We start from the raw sequence: 23,099 nt of genomic DNA, 5'->3' as shown, positions 1-23,099 counted from the left end.
ATTCGAGGTATTTGGAGAACAACCTCAGGAAAGACTTCCTTTCCTCAGGCCCATCCATTCTTCTCCTTTTACAATTGGAATCAGATAACACATTCAAGGACTAACAGAAATAACAGTCCAGATCACCACATGCTAGTCTCCTGATTTAAGGTAAATTCCACAAGGAGACACTGCCTAGGTCAGGTGGAGCTTAAGTAATAGCTTTGCACAATTTAGCTCAGACTCTCCTTTTCTTACAGCCTTACTAACTTTATAGACCTCTAACTCCTTACCTCACCACTTCTAGGAATATTTAGATAATCTTCTGCACTGACAGCTATGCTCAGCCAGAACTCCAGTTCAAACGTCCCTCTAATTATTGCCATTAGCAGCATCCGGCCAGGTCCATCGCCAGATGGAGGAAAGTACCTTATCAGAGATACTTCTGTACTCTCTAAGAACAGACTTAAGCATCCAGACTACCCATTTGAGAAGGCCTGGCAGATGTGCCAATTAAGCTTAACTTTCTCTTTTCCCAAATCTTACCTCTAGTTCCATATCTCCCTTTAACTATCACCAGAGGCATCTACCTGTACACAGGTTGCCTAGCAACCGAGCATACTTTCCCCCACCCTGCAGAAAAACAGCAGATAATAAATAGCTTGGGCAGATAAGGGTCAAAGGGATAAAAAGGCAGTTTTATTTTCAGAGAAGGATAGAACATAGAGGTATAAGGAGATGGGGAGGAAGAGAGGGTAGAGAACTTGAGGACAGAGAACAGAGAGGGATAAGGAGGATTTTGACCAAAGAAAACGTGTGGACGAGATGGAAGATGAGGAAGAGCCAGATGGGGAAGTACTAGCTGGGTAAGAACAAGATGAGAAGGACCGAGATGAGGCAGAATTAAGATGAAAGAATTAAGATAGAACTTAGAGGGAGCAGTGGATAAATATAGAGAGAAATCAGGTAAGGAAGGAGGTAGGCACGAGAACAGACCTGAAGCTGTGTAGATAGGATGTTATCTCAGAGGAAAAAAGCAAATGGACGGAAGAACTTGGTGTACTTAGATTCATTTCCCAAAAATAATTCTCACCACTCGTAGGTTTACCTTCTGAGCCCCTGGCAAGTATATTAAATAAGGCTGTTCCTTTATTAACATACAAGAATTCCTGTAATGGTTAATGAATCTTCTTGGCTACCTGGTCCTTACGACAACAGAGGTCCCGCTCAGCCAATGGAGGAGGGTAAAGTGACTGACAATTACACCATTGGAGTACAAGGAATTCCATTTGCATGGGAAATGGAATTCAGTGCCTAAATATAACCTCTCAAGTATGGCTATCCATAGTCAATACTACCCAGGATTATGGTAATAAGTTTTATATGCTTCATGCATCCTGTTTTAAAGAACAAAAGATTAATACTACTAATTCCATAAATCTACCGTTCTGTGAGATGAGGGTTACCAACAAGGAATCTGACTGGGTACATTGGCAACAGTGTAAGAGTGAGAAACCTTGAGTGCTAATTAATATTTCCCAAGGAGACATCATTGATTAGAGCCTTATGGCTCCTCTCAAAGAAAATATTCTCACCCAGAGTTAAAATGGAAATGGTATAATATAAATAGAACTGTAGAAATCAGTGCTTCTATTAATGAACCTACTCAGTGGATGGAGTTGGAATGGCAAGTCTTCTCCTACAATTGGGTGATTCAATTCAGACTAACTTGCAGAAATTGGAAAGTGCCTTCCACCCTCTTAAGGTGTGGGAAGGAAAAATAAACATTAAAGATAATAAGTACACTGTCTTTTCAACTAAATCAAAGCCATCCCATTATGGCATGTGTACCATTACCTTACTTGCTATTAAAGGGACCTGTACAATGGCACCCAAATAATTACAGCATCACTTGGGAACAATGTCCTTCATACCTGTGTTAATTCTAGTATGTTTTTAAATTTGACCTTTGAAAGTTTATATATTCTTAGAGCAAGGCCAACAATTTGGGTACTAATGTTGTTGAGGTCATGGTGTAGTAGGTAGCCATTCCAGCTTTGGTCTGGAAGTTCCAACCCCCATTGAGGCTTTGGTAACTGTCACGCCTACAAGGCAGGGCCAGGAGAGGACACTGAAGACCCGAGATCCGGAGGGGCCAGCACGCTCTCAGATCCTGGACCCTGGACGGTGGAGGTGGACCGAGCAGAGCTCCAGAGAACACCGCTGGACTGTGATACACCTTCCCCAGACCCTGCAACCTACCTATCCCTTCATTTGTAAGTGACGCCATTAAATAAATCTCCTTTTAACTATGTGGAGTGGCCTTAATAATTTCACCAATATCATGGCATGGTGATCCTGGTACAGGAGCTCGCTGAAAGAATATTAAAAAGAACACATCGTATGGCTGGACTGGTGGTTGCAGTTATTGTGGGAATCACTGCATTGACAGCGATGGCAGCGACAGCTGGAATGGTGCTTCATAAAGAAATCCAAACCGCTGAATTCATCAGACACTGGCATAGACATTCAGAAGAACTTTGGACTGAGCAAAATAAGATTGATAATGAGATAGTAAATGAATTAGCTGAACTAAGGCAAGCTGTTGTGTTGTTAGAGGATCAGTTAGAGATTTTGAAGGAACAGGTAAAATTAAAATGTGATTGGAATGTTTGTTGTTATTGTATCACACCCTTAAGATTTAATGAAAGCAAATATGATTGGGAAAAGGTTAGGATGCATTTTTTTTGGGTCACCCTAATTCTTCTCAAATGTTTTTTGATTTACAGAAAGAAATCAAAGAAACTTTTGCAAAAAAAAGTTACCTGATATGAAAGGAATGGACATTATGGAAAATCTAGCAGATACTACAGCTTCATTCAATCCTACAAATCACTTTAATAGATTTCTTATCCTAGCAGGTATTACCCTTGTTCTAGCAATAGTAACTTTATTGGCTTTAAAATGTGTTTTAGTCTACTTACATAAGATTGTGAGACAAATAGATAGGAAGAAGGCTATATTTACTGTAAGGCTACATAACCTTCGAGATAATTGATTTTTTTTAAAGGAAAAGGGGGATTTGTAGTGCATTCCTGCTGAGGTCCTGGCCTGGTTCCAGAGAGTAGGGCCTGGCCCTAATCCTTCCTTGGTTTAACCACACCTTTGTTTCTCTTATCGCCCTATGTGAATCTTGTCTGAGAGTCAAGGATCAGGGAGTCCCTCAAGGATCAAAGGCCTATGCAAAACTTGGTTCAGGAAACCCAGAAGACCATGATAACTGATAAATCAAGTAATTTGTACTTGGCATTTGGTCTCTGGGAGCTCTTTTTAGGTTGCTTTGAAGGTATGGAAATTAACTGGCTAAACTGTAATAGAGAGTAAATAAAAATGCCCTGGGCAAAGGGAAAATGCTTCAGTCCCTCAAGGCTGGACTCCCTGCAGCCATGAAAGGCTAGAATCATTCTTAAGATGCCTCTGAGTCTTCATTCCACGGATCTGCGTGAATCCACACACCTGTGTCGAGACCATTCAGTTACAGTAACTTCTAATGTCTCATAATAGCTGAATATTTTAAAAAGGATGACCAAGAAACAAATACCCAGGAAATAAAGGAGATTTTAATATTCTTTCATTGGAAATTCTATAAATTTGTTTCATAAGAAAAATGTATTACTGAGTTGAAATTCACATGGCAAGAACTGACCATTCTGAAATGTTCAATGGCATTTACTTCATTCACCGTGTTGTGTAGCCAACACTGCAGCTAGTTCCCAAACCCTTCCCCCATCCCTGAAGCAGCCCTCTATCCAGCCATCATTCCCCACTTGTTGGGGGGGGGCTTCGGAATCGAAATCAGTGCCTCATATGTGCCAGGCTGGTGGTTCTCAACATGTGAGTCACAACCCCTGGGGGTGGGGTTGAACAACCCTTTCACAGGGTTCACATATCAGATATTCTGCATACCTGATATTTACTTTATAATTCATAACAGTAGCAAAATTCAGTTATGAAGTAGCAACAAAATAATTTTATGGTTGGGGGTCACTACATCATGAGGAACTATATTAAGGAGTTGTAGCATTAGGAAGGTTGAGAACCACTATGTTAGGCAAAAGTTCTGTCATTGAGATACATCCACAACTCCAAATTTTATTTTATGTGTATGGGTGTTTGCCTGCATGTACATATACTGTGTACATGCCTGGTGCCCATGGAGACCAATAGATGGTATTGGATCCCCTGGAACTAGAGTTAAAACCAGTTATGAGCTGCTGTGTGGATCCTGGGAACAGAACCCAGGTCCTCTGCAAGAGCAGCAAGTGCAGGCAAAATAAAAACAAATAAATCTTAAAAGCAAAAAGCCAACTGTTGTCTGAAAACAGCTCACCTCCTTAGCAAAGGCACAGGACTGAACACGGCCTAAGAAACAAGTCAGTCTTAGAAAACAGACGACCACCACAGAATCATTAGGGAACATTCCACCCAGAAGATGCAGTGATTGCAAGTACATGTGTAACAGACACTACCAGACATAAAGTGGATACAATGATAATCTATAATTTCAATATCCCACTCTCATCAAATATATGTCAGAGAAAAAGATCAACAAAGAGACTGGAGTTAAACTGCCATAGCTCAACGTGGATTTAACAAGCCAGGCATGCCAGTGTGTGCGCTCTGGGGGTAGAGGCAGGAGAATCAGGCATACAATGTCATCTTTGGCTATACAGTGAGTTTGAGACCAGGTTGGGTTACACAAGACCCTGTCTCAAAAAAAAAAAAAAAAATGGGCTTCATAGACATCTATAAGATATTACTTCTAGCAGCTGTGGAATACCCAGTGTTCTCCACAGCCTGTAGGACTTCATGAGGCAAATAAATTTTAGTCACAAAGTAATTTTCTATTTTTTTAATTGAAATAATGTCTTGTATCCTATCAGACCATAGTGGAATAAAATTCATGGCAAGATAAAGTACAATGAAGTACAAATGCATGGAGATGAAGGGTACACTCAGGAATGATAGTGGGTCACTAAAGAACTCAGGTATTTAGAATTCCTAGAATCCAGCGAAAAACCAACCTCTCAGGACCTTAGGATATAACAAAGGCTGTTCTTAACGTGTAGCCATGAGTACTCACATTAAAAAAGTCAGAGGAGCCAACAAGATGTCTCAGTGTGTAAAGGGACTTGCTGCCAAGTCTAACAACCTAAGCTGGATTCTGTGCTTGCTGGTTTTGTGTTCATTTATCACAAGTTAGAGTCAGTTGGGAAGAGAGAACCTCAACTGAGAAAATGCCCCCAACCAGATTGGCCTCTGGGCACGTGTGTGGTACACTTTCTTAATCAGCGATTGATGTTGTTATTTTTAATCAGAGGACTAGATAATTATGCACCAGAAGATCTTAGAAAAATAAGAACAAAGGGGCTGGGGAGATGTTTAATGGGTAAAATGCTCACTGTATAGGCAGGAGGAACTGAGTTCCAACCCTAATCACACAGGCACAATGGTGCATCAGTAACCCCTACCCTGGGGAAGGTAGGGGCGAAACAGGCAGTTCCCAGGGACTCATTGGCTAGCTAGTCTAGCTAAAATGAGCTCTAGGCTCAGAGACCCTGTCTCAAAAAATAAGGTGGTGAGTAATAGAGGAAGACATAGCATCAGTCTCTGGCCTCCATACACATGGACACATGTGTATACAACACACACACACATAAACACACACATGTGGGCATGCACACACAAGCAAAGCAAGAATGAACCAAATCTAAAAGTGATGAGATGGACACTGAAAGGATAACCCACAGACTCCATTATACAAAAAATTGACTCTTTGAAAGGATGAACAAGAGTAACAAACCCTAAGCCAGACGAGCCTAGAGAACTCTCATCAAAGCTAGAGGTGGTAAAGGTTTGTTACAAGATGAAATCTAAGATTCTTAAGGAAAAGTTTGAAAACATATTCCAACAAATTGGAAAATCTGAAAAAATGAATATGTTCCTAGGCACATGTGAACCACCAAAATTAAATCCAGAGGCTATAAAGAAAGTAAGGAAAGAAAGATAAAATCATCACACAGAACATGATCTTTTACCATATATGGAAAGTCTCCAAAAAAGCTGTTCAAACTGATAGGTTCAGGGAGAGCAGAATGCAAGATTTACCTAAAAATCAATTCTATTTCTATATTCTAGAGATGGATAACCCCACGTAATGTTAAGAAAATAATTCCAAGCCAAGTGAGGCAGCACACATCTTTAATGCCAGTACTCAGGAGGTAGAGACAGGCAGATTTCTGAGGTAGAGGCCAGCCTGGTCTACATAGTTCTAGGCCATCCAGGGCTACATAGTGAGACCCCCTTTAAAAAAATGAAACTGTTCCATCTTAGTAGAATCAAAATGCATAAAATATAAGGGATATAGTTAGCAAAACAAGGATAAGATTTGCACACTGAAGAATGTAAACCACTATATACTTCAAAGGAAATGAGCCGAGTTGTCAGAACATCCCATGTTTGCGGACTAGAATAGTTGACATTGTTAAAACAACAGGATTACCCAAACTATCCGTAGACTTGAATCATTAGAGTCCAAACCCCAGCTGCTTTTCTTCCTGAAATTGACAAAGTGCTTTTAAAATTTGTCTGGAAATGCAATTGACCCAGAAGAATCAATATAATCTTGAAAAATTATTACAGATACATGACTCATGTCTTCATTTTTAAAAACTACAATTAAGAATCAAGACAGCATGGAATTAGCATGAAGACAGACAGATTCATAGAGCTTGAAAGTACCACAGAAATAAGCCTTACATTTTTGTTCAACCAAGTTTTTAAAAATTATTTTTTATTTGTTGAGATTATGATAGAATTATATTGATTCCCCCTTGCTTTTCTCCCTCCAAACCCCATATACTTCTCCTTGCTCTCTTTCCCAACTGATGTTTTGAAAAAGGTACCAAGACAAATGAATGGGAGAAGGAATAGTTTTTTCATGTATGTCCTTGTGATAACTAAATATCCATATATAAAAGAATGAAGTTAGACTGCTACTTCTCACTATATACAAAAATTAAGTCATAGTGGGTGAATAAAAGAAAATTATTAGAATCAAATAGAAATGTAAACTGCAACTTTGGATTAGCCAAAGCTGCCTTAGGTAGATCACTACAGGCATAAGGATCCTACCAACTAAATAAATGTGAGTTTTGTCAAAATCAAAACGTTTTGTTTCAAAGAACAGCAAGAAAGTGAGAGAAAATATTTTCACATCATAAATCTGATAGAGTCTTATATCTAGATATATGAAGAACACTTACAACTCCAAAAGACCACCAGCCAGCTACAAGATGCTCCACTGTAGGTCTATGTGCTCAGAAAACTGAAGCCAAAGGAGCCCTTGAACAGAGGTTCAAGATTAACCTGAGCAAAATAGTGAGATATCATCTCAAAACAGACAAAATCTAGGCTTTAAAAAAGGGCAAATGACTTGAACAAATGTTCCTCCAAAGGAAGAACACACAAAAACCATGGGAAAATGTGAAGTCCATTATTCATTGGGGCCTCCTCACACACACTTACTGAGATAACTATAGTGCTGAGGATGGCAGGACCTAGAACACTCACATTGTCGAAAGAAGTGTTCAAAGCTGCAGCTACATTGGAAAACAATTTAGCAGTTCCTCAAAATGTTTTACAGAGCTATAACATGGCCCAGCAATTTCACTCCTAGGTATATACCTGCTACAAGTTATTTGCACACTGTGTGAAGGTGTGTTGCTGTGATTGGTGTAATTAAAAGTTGAACAGCCAATAGCTAGGCAATAGCTAGCCAATAGGTGGGACTTCCAGGCAGAGAGAAAACTCTGGGAAGAAGAGAGGTGGGATTTTGCCAGCAGACTAGGAACAAGATGGGAGAGGTAACTGAGTCATGTGGCAGAATATAGATTTTTAAAATATGGGTTAATTTAAGCTAGTTGAGAAAAAGCCTAAGCTAAGGTCAAGCTTTCATAACTAATAATAAGTCTCAGTGTCATTATTTGCTGGCTGGCAGTCTTAATGAGAAAGTGCTACTACATATACCCTCCACCAATCAAAAATATTTGTCTGTGTAGGAACATGAAGGTGCAAATTAGCATTATTCATAACAGCCAAAAGTAAAAGCCCAAATGTCCATCAACAGATGAACACAATGTGATATACACACAGAATGGAATGTCACTGAACAATAAAAAATTTGTTATGGGGCTGAAGAGATGATTCCGCAGTTAAGACACTGGCTGCTCTTCCAGAGGATCTAAGTTTGATTACCCAAATAGCAGTTCCCAACTATCCATAACTCCAATTCCAGGGACCCTGACACCCTCTTCTGGCCTCCTAGTGTACCAGGCAAGCATATGGTACACAGACATGCATGCAGACAAAACACACACACACAAATAAAAAAGTTCAAACTGTGCTACAACATTGACAATACTAAGCCATCTATTATATGATTCTATTTATATGAAATAACCAGAATAAGTATAAATGATTAGTGGCTGTGAAGGCTGAGGAGCAGAAGCAAGGCTTCACTAACAGGTGGAAGGGTTTCTTTGGAGGTTATAAGAATATACTAAAAACAGGGGCTGGGAGACAGCTTGGTAGAGAGAAGCACTGTTCTGCAAACATGAGCATGTGAGTTCAAATCCCCAGCACCCAGATAAAAAGCCAAGCATGGCTGCAATGCCTGTAAGTCCAGCACTGGGGTGCAGAGACACCTGAGCATTCATTGCCTAGCCAACCTAATCTAAATGGCAGGCTTCCCATTTACAAGAGACTGTCTAATGGCAATAATGTCGAGGTGATAAAGGAAGACACTGGACTTCCTGCTCTGGCTTCCACATGCAAGCATTCAGGCACATGCACCCACATATGCATGCAAACCCCTCCCCAAGTGAACACATATGTATACATACACATAAAAAATATTTAAAATAGTGGTGGTGGTGATTATGCAACTCTGTAAAGAAATTTATTTATACACAGGGTCTCACTATGTAATCCTGGCTGGCCTAGAACTATGTATGTAAACCATACCAGCCTCAAAGTTACAGAAATCCCTCTGCCTCTGCCTCCCAAGTGCTGGGATTAAAGGTATGCGCCACCATTCCCAGCCTCTCTAAACACACTTTTAAAATTTTCCCTTGAACTGAAAACATTGAGAAAATATGTTTTGTATATGCAAATTACATTGCAACCAATTTTGTTAATGTTTTTAAGGAAGAAAAGACTTGTGTGGGCATGCCATTCAGTTTGAAGGTAGAGTTTATCATAGAAAGAGAGTGACGTGTCTGGTCACGTTGCAACCACAGTCAGGAAGCAAAGAGATGAGTGCTGGGGTTCATCAGGCTTTCTCCTTTCCCACGTTTTATTCGCTCTAAATCCCACAGCCCGTGGAACAGTGCCACCCACATTTATGATAGATTTGTTTTCCTCAGTTAAACCTCTGCAAATGTCTGTTTTGACAGGTGTCTACTGTGTGATCCAAAGTCCAGGCAGGTCGAACATAAATTTAAACATAAATCTACTCTTTGTCAACTTGATACCCAAACATAATCTCTTATAAACTACACCCACCACTGGTCCTCAGAGGCACATGGCCATCTTGTAAGCATCATGCACCAAGCTCAATTCCAATCCCCCACTAAGTCTTAGCAGCTCCAACTTTATTCCAAAGTCTAAGTTCAAAAGTCTGCTCTGAGACTCAAGGTACTCTTAACTGTGAACCCCTGTAAAATGTCAAAATAAGTTACACACTTTCAGTATACAACAGCACCAAGTACTCTCCCATCCCAACAGAGATATACGAGAGGACATGGAAGGGTCAGACGACAGCGAGATCAAACCTGAAGCTGCATGTCCAGCATCTGGTCTCCGCTGGAGTTAGATCACTCTGCCCTTCCAGCCCTGTTCCCTGTGGCAACTATGGCCTCTTTCAAGGGCCGGCTCCTCTTGCTGCCTACAGGTTTCCTCAGGAAACAACCCATATTTCTGGTGTCTCCAATACCCCGCCTTACTGTTACCACTTAGCCCCCACCCCTCATGTCTTCACACACAGACCAGAAGCCCCACGGAGGGATCTGACCCTGCTGCACCTTGTATGGCCTCCGTGTTATTCTGGAGCCGTGGTGCAAGTCTTCACAAACCTCCCATGCTTGTATCTTGCATGCCTGCAAAACCTCCACTATAGGGAAGATGCCCCTGAGTTCGGCTGCCAGCTCATGATATAACCTGGCCTCCTTGGACTATAGCAGCCTCTGCATGCCATCATAGTTGAACCTGGAGAGAAAACTTCCTTAGGTGCCCATTTTCCAACAGGGTACACTGAAGATTGTATTTCTTTCTTACATGAAAGACATGTACTTTCAGATGAACTTGCCTTGTTACACCCTGGAGATTTCCACCCAACGGTCTTGCAGTCAAGGCAATATTTCTACTGCATGGTGCAAAAGTGTGAGGTTTCTCTTTATGATGGCACTCGCCTTACCAGTCACAGATGCTCTGTCAGCTCCTGCTGTCTCCAGCCCTTTAGCCAAACTGTGCCTCTCTCCAGGATTTCTGTTGTCTTTCACTGTAAATCTGACTAAGAGCCCTGACTGAGCAGTAACCGCACACAGCCTGGACATTATATTGTCTTGAAATTGCCTCCACCAAACAACTTGGGCCATTACTCTTGACTTCAGCCTCCCTCGAGATCTCAGGACATAGAAGACAATGAGATTCTCGGCCAGACTACACCACACGTGCTCTCTAAGGCAGTTCCTGGTGGAGTCTGTTCCCTTCACAAGCCCTGGCTTCCCGTCCTCATTTCTCTTTCTTTCTTAGATTTTATTTATTATTATTTTATGCTTTTGCCTGTGTATACATCTGTGCAGCAGTTGTGTGCTTGAGGCCCACAGAGACCAGAACAGGGTGTCAGATCCCCTGGAACTGGAGTGATAGACAGTTGTGGATGCTGGGAACCAAGCCCGGGTCCTCTGCAAGAACAACTGTTCTTAACTTCTGAGGCATCTTTCCAACCCCTTACTTTTCTATTACCATCATCATCATTGTGTGTGTGCGTGTGTGTGTGTGTGTGTGCGCGCATGCGTGTGTGTGCGCGCGCATGCGTGCGTGCTCAGGTGTGCTCACCTGCCATGGCAAACATGCGGACAGCAGAGGACAACTCTTGGGAGCTGGTTCGCTCCTTCTACCATGGATTCCATAGAACAACTCAGGTCACCAGGCTTGCATGACAAGCCATCTCAGTGTCCATATTTTTACCAGCACCCTGGGCTTCCAAACTCCCAACACAATGGCTCATTAAACCCCACTTACACCTGCGCATGGTCCCAAATGCTTCTACATTCTTTCCACATACTAGTTCTAAAGGCCTACAGACTATAGAAGTTTATCACAGCAATACTGTCTCAGTAGCAATCTTCTGTATTGCTTATATCTCTTCTTGCTGTGACCAAATCCTTGCCAAGAAGCAACTTGAAGAAGGCAAGGGTGGTGTCTGGTTCACAGATCAGGAAACAGCCTGCCATGATGGGCATGGCAGTAGGGATGGAAGGTGACTGGGTCAGGCTGTACTGCAGCCAGGTGTCAAAGAAAGAGAAATGGGCGCATTCCTTCAGAGACAAGGTCTGACCTGTGTAGCCCGGACTACCCTTGATCTCAGCCACCCTCCTGCCTCTCCTTCCAAGTTCTGAGGTTCCAAGTGGGTACCACCATAACCAAGCAAAGCTATTTAGTATTTTAATGAGTTCAAAGTTCTCAAGTAAGAGCCACACTTATATAAACTGAACCACACTAAAACTATATGTTTAAGGGGCTGTGCTGCGGGCCGCAGAAATATATCATAAGAACTCAGCTGGTTATGGCAAAGTCACTACCTGGAGGGATCAGGGAATTCCTCCAGAGGAAGCCAAATCCCAAGGAGTTTTTGGTGTTACTTGGCTTGTTATATATCAGCTGTCTTCTGTTATGAAAATCATGTGTGCCTTCATAGTTTTCCCTACTGACTTTTCCCTAAGAAGGGCTAACAGTGTAGACTGATCACTCTCTGGACATACACATTCCAGGTATTTGGAGAACAGCCTCAGGAAAGGCTTTCTCTGGAACCAGTTATCTCCCTTAGCCACTTTCAAGGACTACAGGATACACCACCCAGGTGGACGCCCAACTGCCAAGGACTAACAATGATAACAACCCACCTGAAAGTCTCCTGACTTAAATTCCACAAGGAGACACCACCCAGGGGGCGCCCAACTTCCAAGGACTAACAAGTGATAGCAGCCCACGTACAAGTCTCCTGACTTACAGTAAATTCACAAGAGGACGCCGCCTAGGCCAGGTGGACACTAAGTAATAGTTTTACACAATTTAGCTCAGACCCCTCCTTTCTTACAGCCTTACTAACTTTATAGACCTCTAGCTACTTACCTAACCACTTCTAGGAATATTTAGATAAACTTCTGTGCTAACAGCTATGCTCAGCCAGAACTCCCAGTTCAAGCCTCCCTGTAATTATCATTATTGGTAGCATCTGGCCAGGTCCATCACCGGATGGAGGAAAGTACCTTATCAGAGATACCTCTGTACTCTCTAAGAACAGACTTAAGCATCCAGACTACCTGTTTGAGAAGGCCTGGCGGATGTGCCAATTAAGCCTTACTTCCTCTTTTCCCAAACCTTACCTCCAGTTCCAGATCTCCCTTTAGCTATCACCAGAGGCATCTAGCTGTACACAAGTTGCCTAGAGACTGAGCACACTTTTCCCCACCCTGCAGTAAACGGCAGACAGCTTGAACAGATAGGAGCCACAGGAAAAAAGAAGACAGTTTTATTTTCTCCCATTGACCTAGCAACTTATAGATTTTTAACATCCTTTACCAAACACATTTAAGGTTATAGTTGTGCACGTAAGATCCCTCTTCTTAGATGTTACCCATATTTAGCCTTTAGTTAATTCATTAGTCACTTCCCCTTTGGGTCACAAGTGGTAATTAACAACTAGTGCCCCTCTTTGTAATTCTTATCAACCCTCCATTTGATCCTGATAGCGGACAATCACTGCCTGAGGAAGTTCAGGCTGAGTGTCCTGGGTGGAGGGGAGGATTGTGATTTTGGGGAGATATATAACTGTAAAGCAGGGGACAGGGAGAGGAAGAGAGAAGAGAATGGAAGAACGAGATGGGTAAGAACTTGAGAGGAACGAGCTGAGATGGGAAAGAACTAGATTGAAGAGCTAAAACAGGACTAGAGGAACGAGATGGAAGATGAGGAAGAGCCAGATGGGGAAGAACAAGATGAGGAAGAGCTAGATGAGAGAGAAGGAGACGGGAGAGAAGCTGATGGGAGAAAGAACTAGATAGATGAGAACCTAGAAGGGACAGAACTAGATGAAGGAATTAAGATAGAACCTAGAGGGGACAGTAGATAAATATAGAGAAAAATCAGGCAAGAAAGGAGCTAGACATGAGAACAGAACTGAAGCTGTGTATAAAGGATGTTATGCCAGAGGAATTAAAGCAAGTGGACTACAGAACTCGGTGTGCTGAGATTCTATTTCCTGATAATAGTCCTCGCCGTTAGTAGTTCTCTCTCCTGAGCCCCTGGGATGTATAATATTAAGGCTGGTCCCTCTAATATTATACAAGACCTGGCGCCCTTGGGTACCCAGTCTCAGGAAGAGTAATCTACCAAGCACACTCAAAAAGCAGTGGTGTGCTTGGCGGAGGCTGTCCAGAGACGAGGCAGTCTCTCCGGGGAGTCGTAAAGGTGACCCCTGAAGTGCCGGCTACCGACGGACCTCACCAAAGGTGCTGCAGACCGGGAGGAACCCCAGGCCTCTTTGTGGTGAGTAGTTGAATATCTCCCTTCCCTATTAAGAATCCTTCTTGCGGACGGGCGGTGGTGGCGCACGCCTTTAATCCCAGCACTCGGTAGGCAGAGCCACAGGATCTGTGAGGATCTCTGTGAGTTCGAGGCTAGCCTGGTCTACAGAGTGCGATCCAGGAAAGGCGCAAAGCTACACAAAGAAACCCTGTCTCAAAAAAAAAAAAAAAAAAAAAAAAAAAAAAAAAAAAAAAATCCTTCTTGCACCATGAGTCAGAACGAGTCAAAAGAGAATCAGTTTTTGATAGAAATTACAGGACACAGGCTTACGACGAAAGGCATTTCAGTCAGCTCTAGTCTGTTTACAGGCTTAGATAAGGAAGCAAAGACTATCTTAATTCCATAAAGCCCCCCCTAAAAAATGTAAGGAAAGATTTAGGAGACCCCTAAAAGCCACCAACCTTATGAAATTGATTTACCATCAGAATATGATAAGCGGCAGAGATTTTAACCCCTCCCTTTTAAGGAGAAACCTGCCATTACTTCATTCAGGGTCTTACAAGGAGGTAACACAATATTCTCACACTACCAGACCTCCTGAGAGCATAAACCAGAGCTAATGAAGTTCACTACGTTCTCCATAGTAGTAGCAGCATCCTGCTACAAACAGCCTTTCTTGCTAAAATTAATTGAAATCCAAAGGTGAACTTGAGCTGTAAACTTCTAATTGTTAACTAGAAGCTTGATCCAGCAGCCTTCATTTAAATAACTGTACAAGCCTGACAGCCTGTGCCGATTTAAAAACTAATGGCAACTCCCAGCTCTCCTAAAAAAGTGTCTCTTTCTCTCTCTTTCCTTTTTCTGGGTTGACTATTAAGTTCTTGGTAATTTACAAAAATCTTGGCCAAGTACAAGAACTTCAGTTAACCCATTTCAAAAAAACAGGTCCTGGTTAGGGGACGCCCTACTACGACCTGTATGGATTCATCAGACCCCTGAAGACGTTTGGGGGTCGGAATCCTAAACATCTGCCTTCTTCTCTCTGAACCTAACTATCTGCTATCTGCATCTCAGCTCACTTGGGCTCCACCCTTCTCCTCACCTTGCCATTCCTGGTGGCGTGGCTATCTGGCTTGATACAGACTGGACAAACAGGCTGCAACTGCTACAAAAAAAAAAAAAAAAAAAAAAAAAAAAATCCTCCTCCTTTGTTTTAGTTTGGGCCTGTAAATTTACTGTGCTTATCTCATTTCATGATACACCTTAAAGGATTTATTAAATTGTTACTCTCCTCATATACTATATTTTTGAATAAGAGTTCCTGTTTCTATATTAAAGAAAAATTTCAGTACAAACTTAATATTTTTAAGGCTAAACTGACAGGTATAAAACCAAAGTTCTAAGCTTATAAGGGCAACTAACTTATAAATTGTTAAGAATAAGTTTACTTTAATTAAAGATAATTAAGAAATAAAACTTATTGATTGATTGGCCGACCTAAACTGTAAACTGTTAAGGATAAGTTGTACTTAAGCTATAAGCTATTAGAGATAATTTTCAGGATACAAATTAAAACTTGATCATCATAAATGATCAAATTCTCTAATGTATACAAAATCATATTTATATACATGCTATGTATGCTAAATTTCATATAATCAATTAATTACTTAGCCCCCTAACATTTAAAAAGTTTACACTTTGGACAAAACTGCCATACCCCTCATTGCCAGGGTTTTGTCCAAACTATGCTTTGAGATAATTTAGATTATATTTCCATTTACCAGGTTTAAAGATAATTTGCCTTGCTATCCAATTTCAAGTAAAAGATACCTCACCTAACAGATTTCAAAATGACATAAATGCTTTTGGATGTAAAGTTTTTATAGGGATATAAAGGTTTAGATATAGAAAATATTTAGGAAAGTTGAAAAATAACTTATGATATATGAATTGCCAATTATTAGGATAGATCAATGTAACACATAAATATCTAGATATGTTATTAATGATACATGAATCTCAGTAATAACCTAGAGATACTGAGGATGTATGCCTAAGTTAGATCTATGGATAAAGTTTTTATTGAGGTCTAAGATACAGAAGCTTAAGGAATGGACTTATATGCCTTAACACAAGAGTCTGGACCTCCCCAGTAGGGACACTGGGGCTAAACATAGGCTGTAGCTCCTCTGCTGTACAAGGTATAAAAATTGTCCCAGTAAAGGTTGATCCTGACTTTACTAAAGAAATTAAGATTATTGTACAACCCTCTACAAAACAATTCAGATTCATGCAGGGCAGCGCCTAAGGGAGCTGCTGGTATGGATTCCAGCAATATGGCCTTCTGGGTTCAGGAAATTAAATATTCCAAACCAACTAAACACTTAAAATACAGGGGGAAAAGTAATTGGCTTGCTAGACATAAGCACGGTTGTTTCTTATATTTCAGGAAAAGATTTGCCAAGTACTTAAGATGACTATTACTCCTTCATCTCTTATAGGCCTAGGTCAACCTAATATTATTGCTAGCAACTCAAAAATATTAAGATGGTCAGATAGATAAAATTATGACATATTTTGCCCATATGTCATCCACCATACCTAACACACTATGGGAAAGAGACATACTGTAACAAATGGATGTACCATTAATCTCTGCTATGAACTAATATCATCTCAAATGCATTAGATGGGTTTTAAACTTAAAGGAACTTGAGTAAACAAGCTCAAGGCATAATTGGGCCCTTTATTCCAGAAATTTTAAATGACAGACATGGCCTAAGGTATCAAAATTTATCCAAGGGGCCGGCCACTGTCCACTGTTGATCCCAATACTTCTAAATCTGATGCTCCTATCTGGGTTAAGCAATGACCTTTAAATGCTGAGAGAATTGTAATTGCTACCTGTCTGGTGGAGGAAAAACTTAAATATTGGGCATATAAAGCCCCCCATCAGCCTTTAAATCACCCAAATATCTTTTTAATTAGGAATATCAGGATTATAGACTGTTACAAGACCTTAAGAAATTAAATATAATTTATTAAAGCCAAGGGGAACCTCACAGCCTGGCTTCCCATCTCCCACGACCATCCCCAGAAACCAAAAAATAATTGCCATAGATGTACAAGATTGCTTCTTTACCATGCTTCCTCACCCTAAAGATTGTCAGCATTTCAAATACTTTGTTTGCCTACTCACCCTGCCATGATGGAGGCCAAAGCCGACATACAGAGCAGGAAATGTGAGTTCTGTTTATCCAGGACTCATTCTTTGAACAGAATTCCTCATTTTATCAATACAGATTAACTTTCAGAACTGTCAGTTATAGCTTCCTCACAGTCCCCCAACCTAATAATTATATGTGTGTATGTATGTGTGTGTGTGTGTGTGTGTGCGTATCTTACAATAATTTCATTGCACAGACGACATTATATTTATGTCAAACTATGAAACTTATGAGTCTATAGAATGGCAAATAACTCTACAGGATATACTGGCACCTTTTCTTATGTCTGTCCAACAATTACAAATTCTTTCCCTATGGAAGCTCACCATGAGGCTTACTTATGATTTATGGTTATGAAATAAGAAGTAATACACCATTTATTTTTACTGCTTTTCAATTTTAGGAATGCCTAGAACTCATATAGACAACAGCCTTACTTATACTTCAAGAACTCTTAAGAATTGGCGCTTAGATTTTTCATATCTCCCACTACAGGCATTCCTTATTACCCCCAGGCCAAGTCACAAAGTTACACCTAAGCCTCTGTGATCTTCTCACTGGTTTTTGTAAAGGTCCTGATGTTTTCATACTGTCAGGAAGAGGATATGCTTACATATCTTCACAGGACATTGACCTGCCTTTATGAATCCTGGATCGCCTGGTCACACCATAAGTTAGGCGCTACAGAATAAAGGCACTCTAAAGCTGCCAGACTAAATACAGGCTGTTATTTACCTCTAGATTCTTAAATATTGAGCTTTGAATATAAATAAATTGATACAACTCCAGATCCTTTTGATGAACTGTTCATCAATGATATAAAACTTATAGAAATATGATTAGAAGTAACAATTCTGTTCTAAATACATTTTATTAACTTTTGTCAAAAGATAATGAGACTTGAGAGATATATAAATGACACATTTCAGAGTTCATTCTCTGGCTATCCTGAAGTTTTTTTTGAGGCTCCAAGGATTCATAATTTTGCTCTGACAAAATTTACCACTGTTATATTGCTAACATGTCTAAGACTTTTGTCCATTAAGAAGTTTCTAATCAGCTTCAGGAGATCAAAATTTGCCAACGCTCAAAGCCAAAGAAGGACTGGGAGGAATGCAACCTAACTACAGTTCTTATCTCCCACTTACAAAATTTTTCTTCTCTGGGTGGGGGAGGAGCCTTCCCTCTCCCTGACCTGGTATCCCCTTCTCCTATCTGCTAACCATGCATTTAATATTCCATAGGTACACCTAAGAGAAAAGTTTCATCTTTAAAACTCCTCATCTTTAAAACTCCTCAGCTGCATGTTCTACCATTAATACACATATTTGTTTCCAGCAGAAATTCTAACCATTTAAAGAGTTACAGGTTGTCATTCTCTGGACCATGGACATGCTGTCTAGCTGCAGGTCTGCACCCCACCCTCCAGCCCACACCGATGTGCTGTCCAGCCCAGCCCTGCGTCACGCCCTCCAGCCCACGAGACAGAAAATTCTGCTACACTGCCTGTCTCACAGAGCCTGAAACAGCCTGCGCTTCCTGGGTTTCCACTGCATTCCAGGCCTCAAGACCCCCAGCTTCGCCCCCATATCCGCAGGAAGCAACCATGAGAGATCTCTACAGCCCCCTTTGTCACGTACCCCTCTTTGTGAACTGAACTTTCCAGCACAGGGGCTGGACTGCCCTTAAAAATGCTCTATTATTAATTGTATAAGTTCTGCCCATGATCCTGAATTGTATGTATGTAAGTCTTGCTATGTATACCCTGACACAGGTTATTACTGTTCTCTCATAGCTAATAGTTTAATATTGCATTGATTACAAATTTAAATTAGGTAAGCCTCAGCTGCAGCCTTGGTCCCACAGGTGCCCATGACTCAGGTAACTTGTTAACTATGCCTCCTTAAAATACAGGTTAGCCAAATTAATACCACTAACCAAAGAATAATAGATAGAGTTAATGTTCCAAACTAACCATTTCTTTTTGATAAGTCACAATCATAGTATTCAGACACTTTTGACCATATCATGCAATACTTGCTAAGGATAGATTTTTATGTTATTCCTCTGCTCCCTTTTTGAGACAGAGCTATTCTAACTATATACAGCTATGCCAATTAGATGGTTAAACTAATCCTCAGCCTGCCATCTATATAGACTATTGATTATAAATATATATATCATAGGTACAATATTGATTAAATATCAATGTTAATCATTACTTATCATTTTTCAGAAATCTCCAAACTTAAGCTTATCTACATATTCACTGTCCTACAAAAAAAATTTTTTTTAACTAAATGAAAAAAGGGGAACTGCTGCGGGCCGCAGAAATATATCATAAGAACTCAGCTGGTTATGGCAAAGTCACTACCTGGAGGGATCAGGGAATTCCTCCAGAGGAAGCCAAATCCCAAGGAGTTTTTGGTGTTACTTGGCTTGTTATATATCAGCTGTCTTCTGTTATGAAAATCATGTGTGCCTTCATAGTTTTCCCTACTGACTTTTCCCTAAGAAGGGCTAACAGTGTAGACTGATCACTCTCTGGACATACACATTCCAGGTATTTGGAGAACAGCCTCAGGAAAGGCTTTCTCTGGAACCAGTTATCTCCCTTAGCCACTTTCAAGGACTACAGGATACACCACCCAGGTGGACGCCCAACTGCCAAGGACTAACAATGATAACAACCCACCTGAAAGTCTCCTGACTTAAATTCCACAAGGAGACACCACCCAGGGGGCGCCCAACTTCCAAGGACTAACAAGTGATAGCAGCCCACGTACAAGTCTCCTGACTTACAGTAAATTCACAAGAGGACGCCGCCTAGGCCAGGTGGACACTAAGTAATAGTTTTACACAATTTAGCTCAGACCCTCCTTTCTTACAGCCTTACTAACTTTATAGACCTCTAGCTACTTACCTAACCACTTCTAGGAATATTTAGATAAACTTCTGTGCTAACAGCTATGCTCAGCCAGAACTCCCAGTTCAAGCCTCCCTGTAATTATCATTATTGGTAGCATCTGGCCAGGTCCATCACCGGATGGAGGAAAGTACCTTATCAGAGATACCTCTGTACTCTCTAAGAACAGACTTAAGCATCCAGGCTACCTGTTTGAGAAGGCCTGGCGGATGTGCCAATTAAGCCTTACTTCCTCTTTTCCCAAACCTTACCTCCAGTTCCAGATCTCCCTTTAGCTATCACCAGAGGCATCTAGCTGTACACAAGTTGCCTAGAGACTGAGCACACTTTTCCCCACCCTGCAGTAAACGGCAGACAGCTTGAACAGATAGGAGCCACAGGAAAAAAGAAGACAGTTTTATTTTCTCCCATTGACCTAGCAACTTATAGATTTTTAACATCCTTTACCAAACACATTTAAGGTTATAGTTGTGCACGTAAGATCCCTCTTCTTAGATGTTACCCATATTTAGCCTTTAGTTAATTCATTAGTCACTTCCCCTTTGGGTCACAAGTGGTAATTAACAACTAGTGCCCCTCTTTGTAATTCTTATCAACCCTCCATTTGATCCTGATAGCGGACAATCACTGCCTGAGGAAGTTCAGGCTGAGTGTCCTGGGTGGAGGGGAGGATTGTGATTTTGGGGAGATATATAACTGTAAAGCAGGGGACACGGGAGGAGGAGAGAAGAGAATGGAAGAACGAGATGGGTAAGAACTTGAGAGGAACGAGCTGAGATGGGAAAGAACTAGATTGAAGAGCTAAAACAGGACTAGAGGAACGAGATGGAAGATGAGGAAGAGCCAGATGGGGAAGAACAAGATGAGGAAGAGCTAGATGAGAGAGAAGGAGACGGGAGAGAAGCTGATGGGAGAAAGAACTAGATAGATGAGAACCTAGAAGGGACAGAACTAGATGAAGGAATTAAGATAGAACCTAGAGGGGACAGTAGATAAATATAGAGAAAAATCAGGCAAGAAAGGAGCTAGACATGAGAACAGAACTGAAGCTGTGTATAAAGGATGTTATGCCAGAGGAATTAAAGCAAGTGGACTACAGAACTCGGTGTGCTGAGATTCTATTTCCTGATAATAGTCCTCGCCGTTAGTAGTTCTCTCTCCTGAGCCCCTGGGATGTATAATATTAAGGCTGGTCCCTCTAATATTATACAAGAGGGCTGAAGAAATATCTCCAAGGTTAAGAGCAATTACTGGTCTAGAAAAAGACCTGAGTTTGGTTCCCAGCACTCACATGGTGGCTAACAGTCACCTGTCACTCCAGGTCCAGGAGATTCAATGCCCTCTTCTGACCTCTACAGGCACTAGGTACACATGTGGTACACATACATGGAGGCTCATACACATAAAAAAAAATCTTTGGGGCTGGAGAGATGGCTCATCAGTTAAAAGAACTGTTCTTCCAGAGGACTTGGTTCAATTCCCAGCATCCATATGGCATCTTACAACCATATGTAACTCTAGTTCCTGAGGACCCGACTCCCACTTCTGGCTTCTGCAGGTACCAGGAATACATGTGGTGCACAGACATATATGCAGGCAAAACATCCATATACATCACACACACACACGCACACACACGCACACGCACACACTCACACATATACACACGCACACGCACGTGCACACTCACACACCTCCACACAAAATTGAAATGACATAAGCTCACATTAGCTTTGGTTATGTTGTTTCCAAACTACAAGAAGTTGAAGTTCACAAATGAAATGCTACTCTGCAGTATGTAAACACTTACCTGCAGTGCTTTAGCGATCAATTCTCCACCTTCAGGTCCAATATCATTAAACATGAGGTTTAAGTAAGTGATATTTGGCTGTTTCTATAATAAGGAGAGAAAAGAGCTATTGCATTTGTATTACAGGAAGTGAATTAATCTATACACATAATTTATTCAATTAAAATTATCTCCATATAAAATCTAACAGAATTCCAACCAAGGCAATCACCATTTAAGGAGAAAAAAGGAAGTCACTCTTCTCTTTCAAACACTGCAATCGCAGTATCATTGAAAGGAAAAGACTGAGTTTAGTTTCACCAACAACTGAATGTGTGGACATCTTTGAGTGTTTAACCATGGTTTGCAAAAGACAACTCAGCTCTGCTGAGACCAAATCCAAGTGGATTTCCATGTATTTCAAGAGCTACACCTAGAGCTGAGACTTGAGATCCTTGTGTTTTCCATACATGGTGTTTGCCTGTACACCATTCACCTATATGGTTTCATCTCAGCAGAACAATGGATACGGACAGCTGGTATCAGAGCAATACCTGAAGCAGTTTTGAAGCGTAGTAGGCACCAACATCACTTATGCTGTTATACCTCACATCCAGACCTGAAACACACAGGTGAACAGAAACTGATAGTCCTGACAAAGAATGCTGAAAACAGGCAAGTGAAAAGCAGGCAGTGTCTATTCTTAAGCAAACGTACCGTGGATACGTAACTGGTTCTTTAAAACTTTGGTAAGAAGCCAAAAATCTTCACCTGTTACTTTCTGTACTGGGACTAAGTGATTGTTACCAGCAACGTTTAATGTGATTCCTCCTTCTGGTCTGTCAAAATAAAAAAGACAAAGAAAGTGATAAGGAGGACAATGTTGACACAAAGTTTGAAACCCTTCAAATGTGACCTTGCAAACCAGCTTAACATAGCTAATTTCCCCATCACTTGATTTCTCTCATGCACCCCACTGTCTTACTTTTATTTCTGTTGTAATAAAACATCCCACAAAAAGAAATTTAAGAGTCAGGCTCTATGGGTGCATACCTTTCTTTCTCTTTCTTTCTTTCTTTCTTTCTTTCTTTCTTTCTTTCTTTCTTTCTTTCTTTCTTTCTTTCTTTTTCTTTCTTTCTTTCTTTCTTTCTTCCTTCCTTCCTTCTTTCTTTCTTTCTTTTTCTATCTACCTATCTATTTATTTATCTATCTATCTATCTATTTATTATTTATTTAGTTTTATTTTTTTAGACAGGGTTTCTCTGTGTAGCATGCATTCTCAGTTGCTTCATGTATTCAGCTGGAT

The 23,099-nt window shown here is 40.8% G+C and overlaps 1 protein-coding gene across 2 annotated transcripts in view; it reads right to left on the bottom strand.

Annotated features, from left to right (window-relative positions):
* Lrrc34 (leucine rich repeat containing 34) overlaps window positions 1–23,099 on the bottom strand; it is a 49,146-nt gene that overhangs the window by 23,036 nt on the left and 3,011 nt on the right. For both annotated transcript variants that reach the window (XM_028872618.2, XM_037206524.1), the window contains exons 3-5: window positions 22,511–22,632; window positions 22,348–22,412; window positions 21,815–21,898 (exon numbers count right to left, since the gene is read on the bottom strand). In XM_028872618.2, the coding sequence (XP_028728451.1) occupies window positions 21,815–21,898; window positions 22,348–22,412; window positions 22,511–22,632 (271 nt within the window). The remainder of the gene's footprint in view (window positions 1–21,814; window positions 21,899–22,347; window positions 22,413–22,510; window positions 22,633–23,099) is intronic.

Source organism: Peromyscus leucopus, chromosome 6 (assembly GCF_004664715.2).
Source record: "Peromyscus leucopus breed LL Stock chromosome 6, UCI_PerLeu_2.1, whole genome shotgun sequence".
Taxonomy (NCBI): domain Eukaryota; kingdom Metazoa; phylum Chordata; class Mammalia; order Rodentia; family Cricetidae; genus Peromyscus; species Peromyscus leucopus.
The sequence above is the reverse complement of the archived record's forward strand: the minus strand, read 5'-3'. Positions and strand labels throughout refer to the sequence as shown.